General features: G+C 43.2%; 1 protein-coding gene across 7 annotated transcripts in view; it reads right to left on the bottom strand.

Annotated features, from left to right (window-relative positions):
- Positions 1 to 15,481, bottom strand: part of LOC128696978 (protein ST7 homolog) — a 113,035-nt gene that overhangs the window by 74,126 nt on the left and 23,428 nt on the right. For 3 of the 7 annotated variants that reach the window (XR_011393299.1, XM_053788431.2, XM_053788433.2), the window contains exon 1: positions 1,410 to 1,521. The exons of 2 other annotated variants lie outside the window; for them this stretch is intronic. Coding sequence is in view for 1 of the 5 variants with exons in the window: in XM_053788436.2 (XP_053644411.1) it covers positions 11,688 to 11,697 (10 nt within the window). In the remaining 4 variants the exon portion in view is untranslated. Of the gene's footprint in view, positions 1 to 1,277; positions 1,296 to 1,409; positions 1,522 to 11,687; positions 12,190 to 15,481 lie in introns of those variants that run through there. 2 more of the 7 variants (XM_053788436.2, XM_053788432.2) reach the window with 2 other exon arrangements.

The raw sequence follows: 15,481 nt of genomic DNA, 5'->3' as shown, positions 1-15,481 counted from the left end.
TCAGTCACCCTTGAAGACTTAGTTTTGAGGTGGTCAGTCCCTTAGCCTGGAGAAGAGTTTTGCTCCCTAGTCTGGAACAATGTGAAGCTGAAGCAATAGTATGGAGACATATACTGTCAAAGGTGAGGCTCAGATAATCTTGATGACAGGAGAAACGGAGCCCACTAGAAATTACCTAACTGTTGCACTTGTCTTGCTTATCAACTTGCCGGTACTGTATACCATTATCATATTCACTAGTTTATCATGTGTAATAGATTATGACTGGGAAATGGCTAGCTTTTGTTCCCACTATGTAACTATCATACAAAATTGGGTAGTAGCACATTACTGGTATATCCATTTTTTTATAAAAAAAAAAGCACTGAAAGGCTCATCTTATGACGAAGATCCAACACGTGCCTGAGGCCTTACTGTGACCAATATTTCTACCTACAATCAGTAACCACACGAGGGAAAGTGACACTATATAAATTTTTACACGAGAAGTAATCTGCTTATTTAGTGGCATTTTTCCTTAGGTATTATGCAAAGATAAAATCAGTCACTTATGACGACTAATCTGAATTTAATTAAGTTAAAAACCAATAACTTGTAGTGTTGCGCTATGAGTGAAGCGAGTGTGAGTGTACTTGATGACAAGTTGCACTGGTGAAAGGTTGAGATTATTATAATCATGGGGGAACGCTAAGCCCGTAAGATTATACAGCGCACGTAGGGGGGGGGAGATGGAAGGTATTTAGGCTTAATCCAGGGAACTGGAGCACAGATCCAATTCCGTAGATCAAGAGCCCCTCACCAGCGTCAAGGAACCTCCCTGGGGTGGTGAAAGGTTGACAACACTGGTGAGGGAGCAACCAGTCCTCATAATTATAATATCGTAATTTTTAACACTCATATCACTTTCGTGTATTTCTGAAAGATGTCTTGAAGTACATGAAGCAATCACTCGATTACTGCTACGAAATATATTCCTCTATTTTTCAGGAAAATATATTTAGCCATGGGTGGGCGTGCACCCTGCGGAGCTTCACCATCAGTCACAGCAAACAAGTGGCACTAGATAGTTTTTCTTTTTAATGTACATCATTAGGTACACGGATACCTTCCACCCAACGTCTGAATATTTCCAGCAGGTACTGGAGTTCCTTACACACAGGTCCGGAGTATTTTCCTACACAGGATGACATTCCAGAAAGATTGGAGTTTCCTAGCACATCTTTCACTGGATGTGGACCCATAACAATTTGTTAACATATAGATGCCTATCTCGCTACTAGTAGGTGGGTATGGGTGAGAGGTGGTGGTCCAGGAGAGCCACAGGTAGGTGGGTTTCCCCCACACCAACACTCCCGCCAGGCCACGACGATGCTGTCTCCCTCGACCACTACAACTGTGTATAGTAATACTTAATATGTTTGTGTTTGGTGGGTGGAGACAAGTGCATACACGCCCTCACTGACACCCAGCCTGAGCCACACTGTCACTACACCACCAGTACACTACTCCAACCCACCCTGCCCTGCCTCCCTCCACATACAATCTCTCTCTCTCACTCTTGACTGATTGATTGTAAAACAATGTGTTACTATGAGTGACTAAACTTTATCAATCAAATAAACCAAAGTTAATCTAAAAAAAAATGTTTGCGCTTCAAAGTTGATAAATTAGATACATGTGCAACATCTGGGTATCTTTATTCCACAATAAAGACACCCAAGTGATGCACATGTGTATTTTATCAACATGGCGGTTCTCCGAACCATTTATCTGCGCACTTTTTAAGTCAGTTAAAAGTTGGCGGAAATGTTCTGCGTCACTCGAGGCTTTCTATCAAGTATGACAAAAATGTCAACTATTCCTGTATTAATTACAATACATAACTTTAAAGAAATAATGGATTATCATTACCAAGAGCAATAAACTGTGCTACATAAGTGGTGATAACAAGCTTAACTACGTAAGTGATAAGCTTAACTACACAAGTGGTGATAACAAGATTTACACAACAGTGATAATAACAAGTTTAACTACACAAGTGGTGATAAGCTTAGCTACACAACAGTGGTGATAACACGCTTAGCTACACAAGTGATAACACGCTTAACTATGTAAGTGGTGATAAGCTTTACACAACTAGCGATAACAAGCTTTACATAAGTGGTGGTAAGCTTAACTACACAAGTAGTGATAACAAGCTTAACTACAAATGGTGATAACACTAACTGCCACATCAACTCTTGCCCAAAAGATCAATTGTATATGTTTATTTCCCATCACAAACACTGACCACCAACCCCACTCCACATTTATGATTATGATGATTATCATCATTATCATACCGGTTATTAAAATTATTTTCCAATAAGACAATTATATAATGACCCGAGAGGGTCAAACAGCCCTTCAGTTAACTCATGGCAATTTTTAATTTTGTACAAAAACTAGCCTAGCAGCCTATCAGTCTAAGAAATGATGTTTGTCCTCGGAACAGCAACGTTCTTTTTTTAAAAGTTGAATGCTTCAATGAATTTCTCTGTAGTTGTTAGAGTTGAGAAGGCTGGCTATTTAACGTTAGTTAACTAAATATAACATTAACACACACGATAGAAGAGATAATGGAGGCGTCAAGTGTTATCAACGAGTGATGCACTGGCGGTATCACCACCGCATTGTATTACTGCACCACACCACTGTTACTCCACCACACCACTGTGTATTATTCCACCACACCACTGTGTATTATTCCACCACACCACTGTATTATTCCACTACACCAGTGTGTATTATTCCACCACACCACTGTGTATTATTCCACCACACCACTGTGTATTACTCCACACCACTGTGTATTACTCCACCACACCACTTTGTATTACTCCGACACACCACTGTGTATTACTCCACCACACCACTGTGTATTACTCCACTACACCACTGTGTATTACTCCACCACACCAGTGTATTACTCCACCACACTGTATTACTCCACCACGCCACTGTGTATTACTCCACCACACCACTGTGTATTACTTCACCAAACCACTGTGTATTACTTCACCAAACCACTGTGTATTACTCCACCACACCACTGTGTATTACTCCACCACACCACTGTGGTGTATTACTCCACCACACCACTGTGTATTACTCCACCAAACCACTGTGTATTACTCCACCAAACCACTGTGTATTACTCCACCACACCACTGTGTATTACTCCACTACACCACTGTGTATTACTCCACCAAACCACTGTGTATTACTCCACCACACTGTATTACTCCACCACACCACTGTATTACTCCACCACACCACTGTGTATTACTCCACCAAACCACTGTGTATTACTCCACCAAACCACTGTGTATTACTCCACCACACCACTGTGTATTACTCCACCACACTGTATTACTCCACCACACCACTGTGTATTACTCCACCACACCACTGTGTATTACTCAACCACACCACTGTGTATTACTCCACCACACCACTGTGTATTACTCCACCAAACCACTGTGTATTACTCCACCAAACCACTGTGTATTACTCCACCACACCACTGTGTATTACTCCACTACACCACTGTGTATTACTCAACCAAACCACTGTGTATTACTCCACCACACTGTGTATTACTCCACCACACCACTGTGTATTACTCCACCACACCACTGTGTATTACTCCACCAAACCACTGTGTATTACTCCACCACACCACTGTGTATTACTCCACCAAACCACTGTGTATTACTCCACCAAACCACTGTGTATTACTCCACCACACCACTGTGTATTACTCCACTACACCACTGTGTATTACTCCACCAAACCACTGTGTATTACTCCACCACACCACTGTGTATTACTCCACCACACCACTGTATCACTCCACCACACCACTGTGTATTACTCCACCAAACCACTGTGTATTACTCCACCAAACCACTGTGTATTACTCCACCACACCACTGTGTATTACTCCACCACACTGTATTACTCCACCACACCAGTGTATTACTCCACCACACCACTGTGTATTACTCCACCACACCACTGTGTATTACTCCACCACACCACTGTGTATTACTCCACCAAACCACTGTGTATTACTCCACCAAACCACTGTGTATTACTCCACCACACCACTGTGTATTACTCCACTACACCACTGTGTATTACTCCACCAAACCACTGTGTATTACTCCACCACACCACTGTGTATTACTCCACCACACCACTGTGTATTACTCCACCAAACCACTGTGTATTACTCCACCAAACCACTGTGTATTACTCCACCACACCAGTGTATTACTCCACCACACTGTGTATTACTCCACCACACCACTGTGTATTACTCCACCACACCACTGTGTATTACTCCACCAAACCACTGTGTATTACTCCACCAAACCACTGTGTATTACTCCACCACACCACTGTGTATTACTCCACCACACCACTGTGTATTACTCCACCAAACCACTGTGTATTACTCCACCAAACCACTGTGTATTACTCCACCACACCACTGTGTATTACTCCACCACACTGTATTACTCCACCACACCACTGTGTATTACTCCACCACACCACTGTGTATTACTCCACCACACCACTGTGTATTACTCCACCACACCACTGTGTATTACTCCACCACACCACTGTATTACTCCACCACACCACTGTGTATTACTCCACCAAACCACTGTGTATTACTCCACCAAACCACTGTGTATTACTCCACCACACCACTGTGTATTATTCCACCACACCACTGTGTATTACTCCACACCACTGTGTATTACTCCACCACACCACTGTGTATTACTCCACCACACTGTGTATTACTCCACCAAACCACTGTGTATTACTCCACCAAACCACTGTGTATTACTCCACCACACCACTGTGTATTACTCCACCACACTGTGTATTACTCCACCACACCACTGTGTATTACTCCACCACACCACTGTGTATTACTCCACCAAACCACTGTGTATTACTCCACCAAACCACTGTGTATTACTCCACCACACCACTGTGTATTACTCCACCACACCACTGTGTATTACTCCACCAAACCACTGTGTATTACTCCACCAAACCACTGTGTATTACTCCACCACACCACTGTGTATTACTCCACCAAACCACTGTGTATTACTCCACCACACCACTGTGTATTACTCCACCACACCACTGTGTATTACTCCACCACACCACTGTGTATTACTCCACCACACCACTGTGTATTACTCCACCACACCACTGTGTATTACTCCACCACACCACTGTATTACTCCACCACACCACTGTGTATTACTCCACCAAACCACTGTGTATTACTCCACCAAACCACTGTGTATTACTCCACCACACCACTGTGTATTACTCCACTACACCACTGTGTATTACTCCACCAAACCACTGTGTATTACTCCACCACACCACTGTGTATTACTCCACCACACCACTGTGTATTACTCCACCAAACCACTGTGTATTACTCCACCAAACCACTGTGTATTACTCCACCACACCAGTGTATTACTCCACCACACCACTGTGTATTACTCCACCACACCACTGTGTATTACTCCACCAAACCACTGTGTATTACTCCACCAAACCACTGTGTATTACTCCACCACACCACTGTGTATTACTCCACCACACCACTGTGTATTACTCCACCACACCACTGTGTATTACTCCACCACACTGTGTATTACTCCACCACACCACTGTGTATTACTCCACCACACCACTGTGTATTACTCCACCAAACCACTGTGTATTACTCCACCAAACCACTGTGTATTACTCCACCACACCACTGTGTATTACTCCACCACACCACTGTGTATTACTCCACCACACTGTATATTACTCCACCACACCACTGTGTATTACTCCATACCACGCTACAAATAATCCTGGAGACAACAGGGGTATGTACACCTGTGATTATACCAAGTAGTAGCACTAACAAAAACACCAAACCAAAACATCCCAAATAATGAATCCTGCTTACTTTTTTACAAGCATTCAGGGTTTGAAATAAAATAAAATGGCAAAGTTAGTTAAATTAGTGGGCTCCTCTCAGAAGTGAATGCCATGTTTGGAACATCTCAAAAAACACATGTAAAGGTGCTGTTGGACGGTGAGATAACAATAAAAACTATATGTATAGATGTGACAGAATTAATGGGTCACAGTAATAGATTGGTGGAAATCAGTCTTCCAGGTAGGTACTGGCGTCCAGGGAGGTACTATTGTCCCGCCAAGTGTAAAATGTAAACCTGTTAAATATTTTCACTGTGACAGAATTGCTGTTTTTTTTCTGCCTCATGAACATGCAAGATAATCTTACAGACAAGCACTTAGACTACAGACATGCTTCTTAGTTCATAATCCTGTAATAAACTGGACATTCATTATCACCTCGAACCAAAAGTCAGCAGTCATTAATAACATAGTTAACGAACAAAAAAAAATTCCCTTGGATTGCACTCTACAAATTCACTCATTGTAACCTGTTGTGATACATAATAAATAGAAACAAAACCTATCCGCATACATATCAGGATGATAACGATATAGAAAGAAAGCATAACTATATAAGTTCAAATTCATCATGTACAGCAAACTATATAAATGAAAAACATAAAATAATAGATAAAGATTTTAAAGATTTGCTACAACATACCACAACACACTGGGCCAGTGTTACTGGCCCAGGGGGCCAGTAACTATGTGATCATTCACGAGTGACTGAGAAAACCAGGAACAGAGATTACAACTGTAGTAGCAACAAGGCAAACTCAGTAAGTGTGGAAAAACCAAGACTTTCCAATATCCTCTCTTCAAACATAAGAGGGATTACCAAAAGGGGTGGCACCAGAAGTTCTATACTGGGGGAAAGGGTATCATAGGGGCGGCTATATGGTTGGAAGAGGAACTAGGAAACTTGTTTTGAAGCAGTATTATTATTATTTTTATTAGGACCCTTTGAGGGGATGAGGGAATTTCTGGAGACTGAAGCCACCTCAAGCCTCCCTTTTGTGCCACCCATGATTACTAACAAGCTCTTGGGTGTCTTCAAGAGAGAACTTGACAAGTTGCTAAAGTCAACTGATGATAAGCCGGGCTATGATGCATCTGTTGGACTTGTGCGGCTAGCAACAATAGCCTAATTAATCAGCCTATCCAAAAAGAGACCTGGTCTGGGACTGGGCCACAGGGGCAGAGCCTCTCAGAAAACACTCCATGTAGGTAAACAAGAAAATGAGCAAAATGAATAAATGAGGATTATGGAGAGTGCAGGAATGGAGGAGGAAATAAATTAAATTCAGTACAATAACAAATTGCTTAAGGATTAGTTAATACTAGAGAAATAAACACCGCCTGATCAAGTTCATGCTTACATCACAGGTTGTGCCAGACACATCGTAATACAGAGCATAACCCTGAATACAACACTCCAGTGTTTACGTAGGCAAGGATATAAGAGGCACAGGTGGAAGAGCTAAGGAATAAATAGATGTCAACAGGACAGCAAGAAAAACACCACCACCAGATCACAGAAAAGCACAACTGACAAGAAAAAACAAATAATTAACCATATTAAGTTACCAACAACGACACTGTGGTACCCACAGACAACACCTATTACACAATTTGGGTTTATTAAAATGTGGGTCATGAGCAACACCTATGTTACATGCTTACATGATGATGAGCAAGATTGCCACAGTTGCACGGTGGTGGGTAAGGACGTTGAATACCCAATCCACAATCAACTCGGACTTGTCTAACATATTGAATTGTTACACAAAACTTAAATTACAATCCTTAAGCAGATACCTGTACTAGTATTAAGTAATAGTTTTTGCCTGCCCGAAAGATTCACAAAACAGTGGGCTTTCCTTGCAGTGTATAAAAGATGCAGAGTCAGAGGTGAGTCAACACCAGACAATTCTTGAAAATAAAACATTACTTTAACTTCGAGTTACTGGTACTGACTTACTGATACTCTGAGTTACTGGTACTGTGACTGAATTACTGGTACTGTGACACAGGTAGGACCAATAACATACTAACTGCAACAAACACAGCACTAGAAGATTTGAAGGAGACGAGTGAGTGCTGGAGACGAGTGAGTGTTGAAGATGAAGGTAATTGTGAGTGTTGAAGATGGTGAGTGAAGATGAAGGGTGAGTGTGGTGAGTGAAGATGAAAGGTGAGTGTTGAAGGTATTGTTAAGCTTCTGTTGGTGGAGTGTGAAGGCAGAAAGTGATTGCTGAAGGTGAGGCTTGAGACTGCAGCCTGAGACCTGAAGGTGGTTACTGAGCATGATATGTGAGAGCGAGAACTGAAGGTGAGGCCTGAGATTGGGGGTTGAAGGTGAAGACAAAGTAAGGTTGTGACTGAAGGTGAAGGCTCTAAGCGTGAGGGTTGAGAATTGAAGTTGAAGGCTGAGAGTGAATGAAGGTTGCATGAGGGTTGAAGGTAAGAGTACTAAGAGTGAAGAGTTATGAGCAAGCATTACAATCAGTGTATCTTTCAGAGCAGGAGAACTCTCACAGCCAGAATATATAGAGATGCTTAACTGCCATCATAGCAAAACATAAGTACCTGGGATGTATTCTCCAGAACGTAACCGGGGGTATCCATACCCCTTGGGGGATTAGGGGAACCAAATAATGGGGCTACGGGGCTCGATCTCTGAACAGTTTTAAATAAAAGTTGTTAGAATAAACTATCAGCTGTTCTGTTGTAAGCTATCCGTATGTAAAGTAAAACCAACTGACATCTTTTGAATTCATACTGGTACTTTAGATAGTTATGATTGCTACAGTCTGGGAAGGGGGTACGTGGATATATTGGGCAATCCATTAGGGGTATATAATCGTAAAAAGAACCCCTGCTTTATAAAAAGGGTTCCCGATCTGAAGTACGTTACTTTTAGGGGCAGCCTAAGTTACTTTAAGGGGTTCCCGAAGGTACTTTAAGGGGTATCCGAAGGTACTTTAAGGCAGGGGTTCCCAACCTGGGGTGTGAGATGGTTTTTAAGGGGGCGCAACAGTCCTAATGAAAAGAACAATTCCGTTTATCTTACCAAAACCTTTTCTAATTGCTCAGTTTATATTTGACTTCATCTTCAAATGCGATATTACTTTCGTAGGTGGTGCAACATTAATCAAACATTTCCCAGGGGTGCGGGGCATAGAAAAGGTTGGCAACCCATTCTTTAATGTGTTTTGGTAACTGTCATCATTGTTTTTAATGTATTTATATTTATTATTCTATAGACAAAAATAAATTTCCCAAATACTGAGACGATGTTGTTTAAAAATATTAGTTTGGTGCTATACTTGAACAAAAGTTCATTGAAGTATATTCTTATTGTAAATACTATATCATATGTTTGTGTGTCGTTTAGGGTCAGCAGTATAATGGCGCCGCTCTGCCTGATTTAAACGAGTCCACGCACAAGATGTGAATATAACAATGGTATATAATACCCACAAGTAGATCAGACATGTGCAACATTTAGCCTAGTATCTTTATTATTCAAAGAGTTCTGCTCCATAGTCTGGAACAATGTGAAGATGAAGCTATCCTCTCAGCCCAACTTAACACCAAGCTTCTCTGGTGACAGCTTGGTCAACCAAGCTGTTGCTGACAGTGGCCCACAAACCTACAAAGCCATCATAATTAGGGTTTTTATGCAATTTGACGAAATAGTTGTCCACTTTCCTTTGTTAGTAATGTTAGTATTGGCGCCTGTGTTAGCACCCTTTGTGTAGGCATGTTATGTGACCAATACATATCCTCTCGCTTAGTAGTGACTTGATAATGACTCAGGATGAATCGAAAAGTCGTACATAAATTCCTTATCAAAGTGTGGGTTATTTTGTGAATTGCTATTATCAACACCAATTTTCTGCCATTGTGACTAATTTCCTGTGATAATATAAAAACCTTAATTACAAAACAATCGCAATAATTTCAATTTCGCTAGGTTGCAATGCAAAGGTGCCCCGTAGCTCGGATGGTAGCGCACTCAGCTCACACACTGAGTGTCCTGTTTCGATCTCCGGTACGGGAGGAAACATTGGGCATGTTTCTTTACACCTGCTGTCCCTGTTCACCTAGCAGTAAGTAGGTACCTGTGTTTTAGCCGACTGGTGTGGGTGGCATCCTGGGGAAGGGGTAGTATACCCCAGATACGGCTGGACGTTAAAATGAACTCAGGTACGATAACAGATCTTAGCCTGTAAAATTGTTTTACGTAAAAAAATACCAACACCTTGCGTCAAAGCATAGGCTATAAGGGGAGGGGGGAAAGCTAGATAAAAAGGAAAATAGTTCCTCTATTTGTAAAGAGAAACAATGGAGTGCAGCCATCTTAATGAAGGATTCAAACTTCGTCATTAGGATAATGTACCTTCGATCATTTTTTAGGGTTTTTCTATGCGTGCAGCCCTACTTGAGGCCAGGCTTCAATGTTGTCTGTTCAACCAGGTTGTTGCTACTAGCTTCAAGCAGGCCAGCATAGTCATCACAGCCTAGATGATCATGCACGTGTTAGACAAAGCAGTGCGGTCTCCTCTTAATAATAATAATCTTTATTTCTACAAGTACATTTACAAGGTATACAGGTCTAGCTGACATCAATGACATACTACTGTATACAAAGCTCCTTGATATGCAGAGCATTTCGGGCAAATTAGGTCAATGTTGTCCCAGGATGCGACCCACACCAATCGACTAACACCCAGGTGCCTATTTTACTGACAGGTGAACATGAACAGTAGGTGTCTTAAGGATACACGTCCTAATGTTTCCAGCCGTACCGGGGATCGAACCACGGACCTCAGTGTGTGAACTGAGTGCTCTACCAATCGAGCTACGAGACACTCTTGAAGACTAAGGATGAGAAAGGAGAGTGAAGGGTGAGAGTATTGACGGCCGAAATGAAACCGATAGGTGAAGGCTGAGGGGAAATGAGCCCGATGGGTGAGAACAGAGGGGAAATGAGAGTTGAGAATCAAGGCTGAGTGAAGCATGAGGCTGAGTGCTGAAAGTGAGATCTCAAGAGTGAATACAGAGGACTGAGAGTGATGGATAAGAGTGAAGGATGAAAGTGAGGAACAAGGGTGTTGAATGAGTGAGGGTTAAATATGAGGGCTGAAAGTGAGAGTTAAAGGTGAGGACTGATAGTGAGGGTTAAAGGTGAGGGGTGAAGGCGGGGGATGATAGTGAGAGTTGAAGGTGAGGGCTGAGGGTGAGGGCTGAACGTCGTGTGGGCTAATAGTGAGTGCTGAAGACGAGGGCTGAGAGTGACTTGTGAATGTGAGGGCTGAAAATGAAAACTGAGTGAGAGTGAAAGATGTGAAGGTGTCAGCAGATATTATCCATGCCACACTGTATTACATAACATACAGGTTCACTATACATGGACAAGTCCATTGCTGCGGAACATTTGTGGGTATGGGAGTAGAAATCTTTAAAATGAAAGTGGATCACTACCTCCTACAAGTAACAGATCAATCAGACTGTGATGGCTATGCGGGCCGCTAGCAGAAATAAGGAAATCTGGCCTCAGGCCAAGACTAGAATCCTTGCAACCGGTCATAGGTACATCACAAAAGCAGAGATAAACTTACAGTCCAACATGTTGAGAGGTAAGCGTCAGCAGCAGCAGCAGCTGCAGGAGGAAGCAGGCACAAGAGAAAGCAGCTGTACCAGCTGCAGGAGGTAGCAGTGGAGGGCAGAGAGCCGAGGAGCACTACACCGCCGCTCACACAATCACAAACACACACTGGGCGGTACGTCTGGTATGGGCTCAATATTGCCTCAACAACGGGGCACTAGCTCACCGGCCCAACCTAGCATAACACTAGGTGGTGAAAGAAGGGGCAAGTAGACACAACGTGTGTGATGTTGGCTGCACCACACCTGCTCCACTCACTGTGTACACACGGCCACTCACAGGCGTGGAGTGCAGGCTCGCCTCACTGGGGGGGGTCAACCCTGGTCAATGGTGGTACTCAGAAGCGGCGCCCAACATGACGCAGGAGGCCGATGCTGTCACCCCCGATGTGATTGACCTTATGTTAAGTGTGAGTGATGTGTTGGGGGTGAGACCAGATGGTGAGTGAGGCAGCCACCGGAGACGATGTTACTACGGAGGCTGACACAAGACAACCAGATGTAGCGCTGAGATGATGATGCTCACCACACAACTCTGACACACACTATAACTGGTAAGGTTTCACCTCACACTATCACAATAATCAGCACAACACTCACACTAGCTTCACTCTATTACTCTAAATTAAAGCCAGTAACGCCATGTTACACTGCAGTCATGGAAATCATAATGTTATTGACAAACCAGAGATAGTGAAGCTGCAACAGCAAACATGCAATGTGGGTGGTATAGTACACCTAGGATAGGATAGGTGAAATGTAGTACACCTAGGGTACGTGTATTACAGCTAGGGTAGGTGAAGTGTCGTATATCTAGGGTACGTGAAGTGTAGTACACCTAGGGTAAGTGTAGTACATCTAGGGTAGATGAAATGTAGTACATCTAGGGTAGGTGAAGGGTAGTGCATCTAGGGTAGGTGAAGGGTAGTGCATCTAGGGTAGGTGTAGGTGTAGTACACCTAGGGTAGGGCAGATGACGTAGTACACACAGGGTAGGTGAAGTGTAGTAAACCTAGGGTAGAGTAGGTGAAAGGTGAGGAGCATGAGCATCATAAGGGATCTAGCTAGGATAGCTGAAGGGTGAGTATAAGCAACATAGGGTAGGTGAAGGTTGAGTATAAGCATCAAAGGGTAGGTGTAGGGTGAGTATAAGCATTAAAGGGTAGGTGAAGGGTGAGTATAAGCATCATAGGGTAGGTGAAGGTTGAGTATAAGCATCATAGGGTAGGTGAAGGGTGAGTATAAGCATCAAAGGGTAGGTGAAGGGTGAGTATAAGCATCATAGGGTAGGTGAAGGGTGAGTATAAGCATCATAGGGTAGGTGAAGGGTGAGTATAAGTATCATAGGGTAGGTGAAGGGTGAGTATAAGCATCATAGGGTAGGTGAAGGGTGAGTATAAGCATCATAGGGTAGGTGAAGGGTGAGTATAAGCATCATAGGGTAGGTGAAGGGTGAGTATAAGCATCATAGGGTAGGTAAAGGGTGAGTATAAGCATCATATGGTAGGTGAAGGGTGAGTGTAAGCATCATAGGGTAGGTGAAGGGTAAGTATAAGCATCATAGGGTAGGTGAAGGGCGAGTGTAAGCATCATAGGGTAAGTGAAGGGTGAGTATAAGCATCACAGGGTAGGTGAAGGATGAGTATAAGCATCATAAGGTAGGTGAAGGGTGAGTATAAGCATCATAGGGCAGGTGAAGTGTGAGTATAAGCATCATAGGGTATGTGAAGTGTGAGTATAAGCATCATAGGGTAAGGTTAACATTATAAAATAAAGTTTGAGACAAAGAGGAGTGAGCAGGTAGGCAGGAGGTGGCATCCTGGGCGGTGACTGGCGCAGCATCCACACTATTGATCCTGGCACTCACCCTTCCCCCTCGGCACCCTGCCACGTGCCCGACTCTCACCCCCGCCCTCACTCTTGCCACGTGCCCGGCCCCCACCCCACCCTCACTCTGCCACGTGCCCGACCCCCACCCCGCCCTCACTCTTGCCACATGCCCGGCTCCCACTCTTGTCCCCAACTTCTATGCCCTGCAGGTTACCTGGAATCTATTCCGGAGGTCACCGCCCCCGCGGGTCGGTCTCAGACCACACCTGGTTACTAGCCTGATCGATCAAGTTGTCCAACGTATGCACCACAACCTGGTTCATCAGGAACTGTTTTTGAGGAACCTGTCGAGTTCCCTCTTGAAGACTGCCAGGGATCTTTTGGTAACTCCCCTTATGAATGAATGGAGGTTGCTGAAGAATCGTCATACCTTCACCGTCATAGCGTTCTCTCTCTCACTGGAGGTATCCTGCACCGTCTGCTAGGCCTCTTGTGTTCATAAGTAGTAATTTCGGTGTGTAAGTTTGGAACCAATCCCTCCGGTATCTTCCAAGTGTACATTATAATGCAGCTTTCTCGAATACGTTTTATGGTGTACAGTTCTAGGGATTTCAAGTACTCTCGTTAATTTAGGTGATTGATTTATTTTTTTACGAGTTGTCAAGATTCTTTGTACATTTTCCAATTCATCAATTTCGCCTGCCATGAAGGTATACATTAGTGCACAGCAAAATTCCAGCCTAAATAACGAGTGACCTAAAGAGTATCAATATTTGCTTGGCATCACTTGTTTTCAAAGATTTTTGATATCCAACCTATCATTTTTCTTGCAGTTGCGATGAACAAAAACAGTGTTGTACTCTTTGAACATGAGATCTTTTGACATCACTCCCAGGTCTCTTATTTGTGACGTATTAACCGAAATTTGTCTTCACTTATCATACTGTTGTCAGAAGCCCACTGGAAGACTTGATTTATATCAGCTTGGAGGCTTCCTACGTCTTCTACGGTTGCCACTTTCATACAAATTTTAGTATCATCTGCAAACGATAATACAGTGTTATGATTTATGTCCCTGTCCATGTGTGATATGAGAATAAGAAAGGTGAAGCAGTCCCGTGCCCTGGGAGACAGAACTTCCCACTGTTGCAGCCTCTAATTTTAGTCTGTTTACAATTAATCTTTGGGTTCAATTAGAAAGTTGGTTTAGAAAGACACGTAAGCAAACACTATGACATATTTATTAGAAAACGTTTCGGTCCTGGGACCTTGATCACTTCTAACATACAGAGGTAGAATGACATTATATATATAGGCGGAGAGTGAGGTGTGACGCACGTGACCTGAGGAATGTCATAATTACATAAGAATGGAGGAACACTGTACAAGGCCTACTGGCCCATGCGAGGCAGGTCCTTATCAAAACAACCTCTACCTATGATGAGGACGGGTAGACGATGAAATCATGTGACTCCTGTGTTGTTGGGTTGGTGCTGCTTAAGTATCATGTATGCCAATGTTTTTGAAATTTTGTAGTTTCCAGTGTTGCGTTCTATAGTGTCGGTGACGGCGATTAGTGAGGCTTCTAGGCACCGTCGGCGTCTGAGGTCTGGTTCGGTGAGAACGAGTTGTGCCTCATTCCAGTTCATCAAATGCCCCCGTGGAGTCTCCACAGAGACTCCACGGGGCATGGGCCAGTAGGCCTTCTACAGTGTTCCTCCATTCTTATGTAATTATGACATTCCTCAGGTCACGTGCGTCACACCTCACTCTCCGCCTATATATATAAATAATGTCTTTCTACCTCTGTATGTTAGAAGTGATCAAGGTCCCAGGACCGAAACGTTTTCTAATAAATATGTCATAGTGTTTGCTTACGTGTCTTTCTAAACCAACTTGTCGGTATTTATTACCAAGG

The sequence above is a fragment of the Cherax quadricarinatus genome, chromosome 49 (assembly GCF_038502225.1).
Source record: "Cherax quadricarinatus isolate ZL_2023a chromosome 49, ASM3850222v1, whole genome shotgun sequence".
Classification (NCBI taxonomy): domain Eukaryota; kingdom Metazoa; phylum Arthropoda; class Malacostraca; order Decapoda; family Parastacidae; genus Cherax; species Cherax quadricarinatus.
Note: the sequence above shows the minus strand (reverse complement) of the source record. Positions and strands in the feature narration are given on the sequence as shown.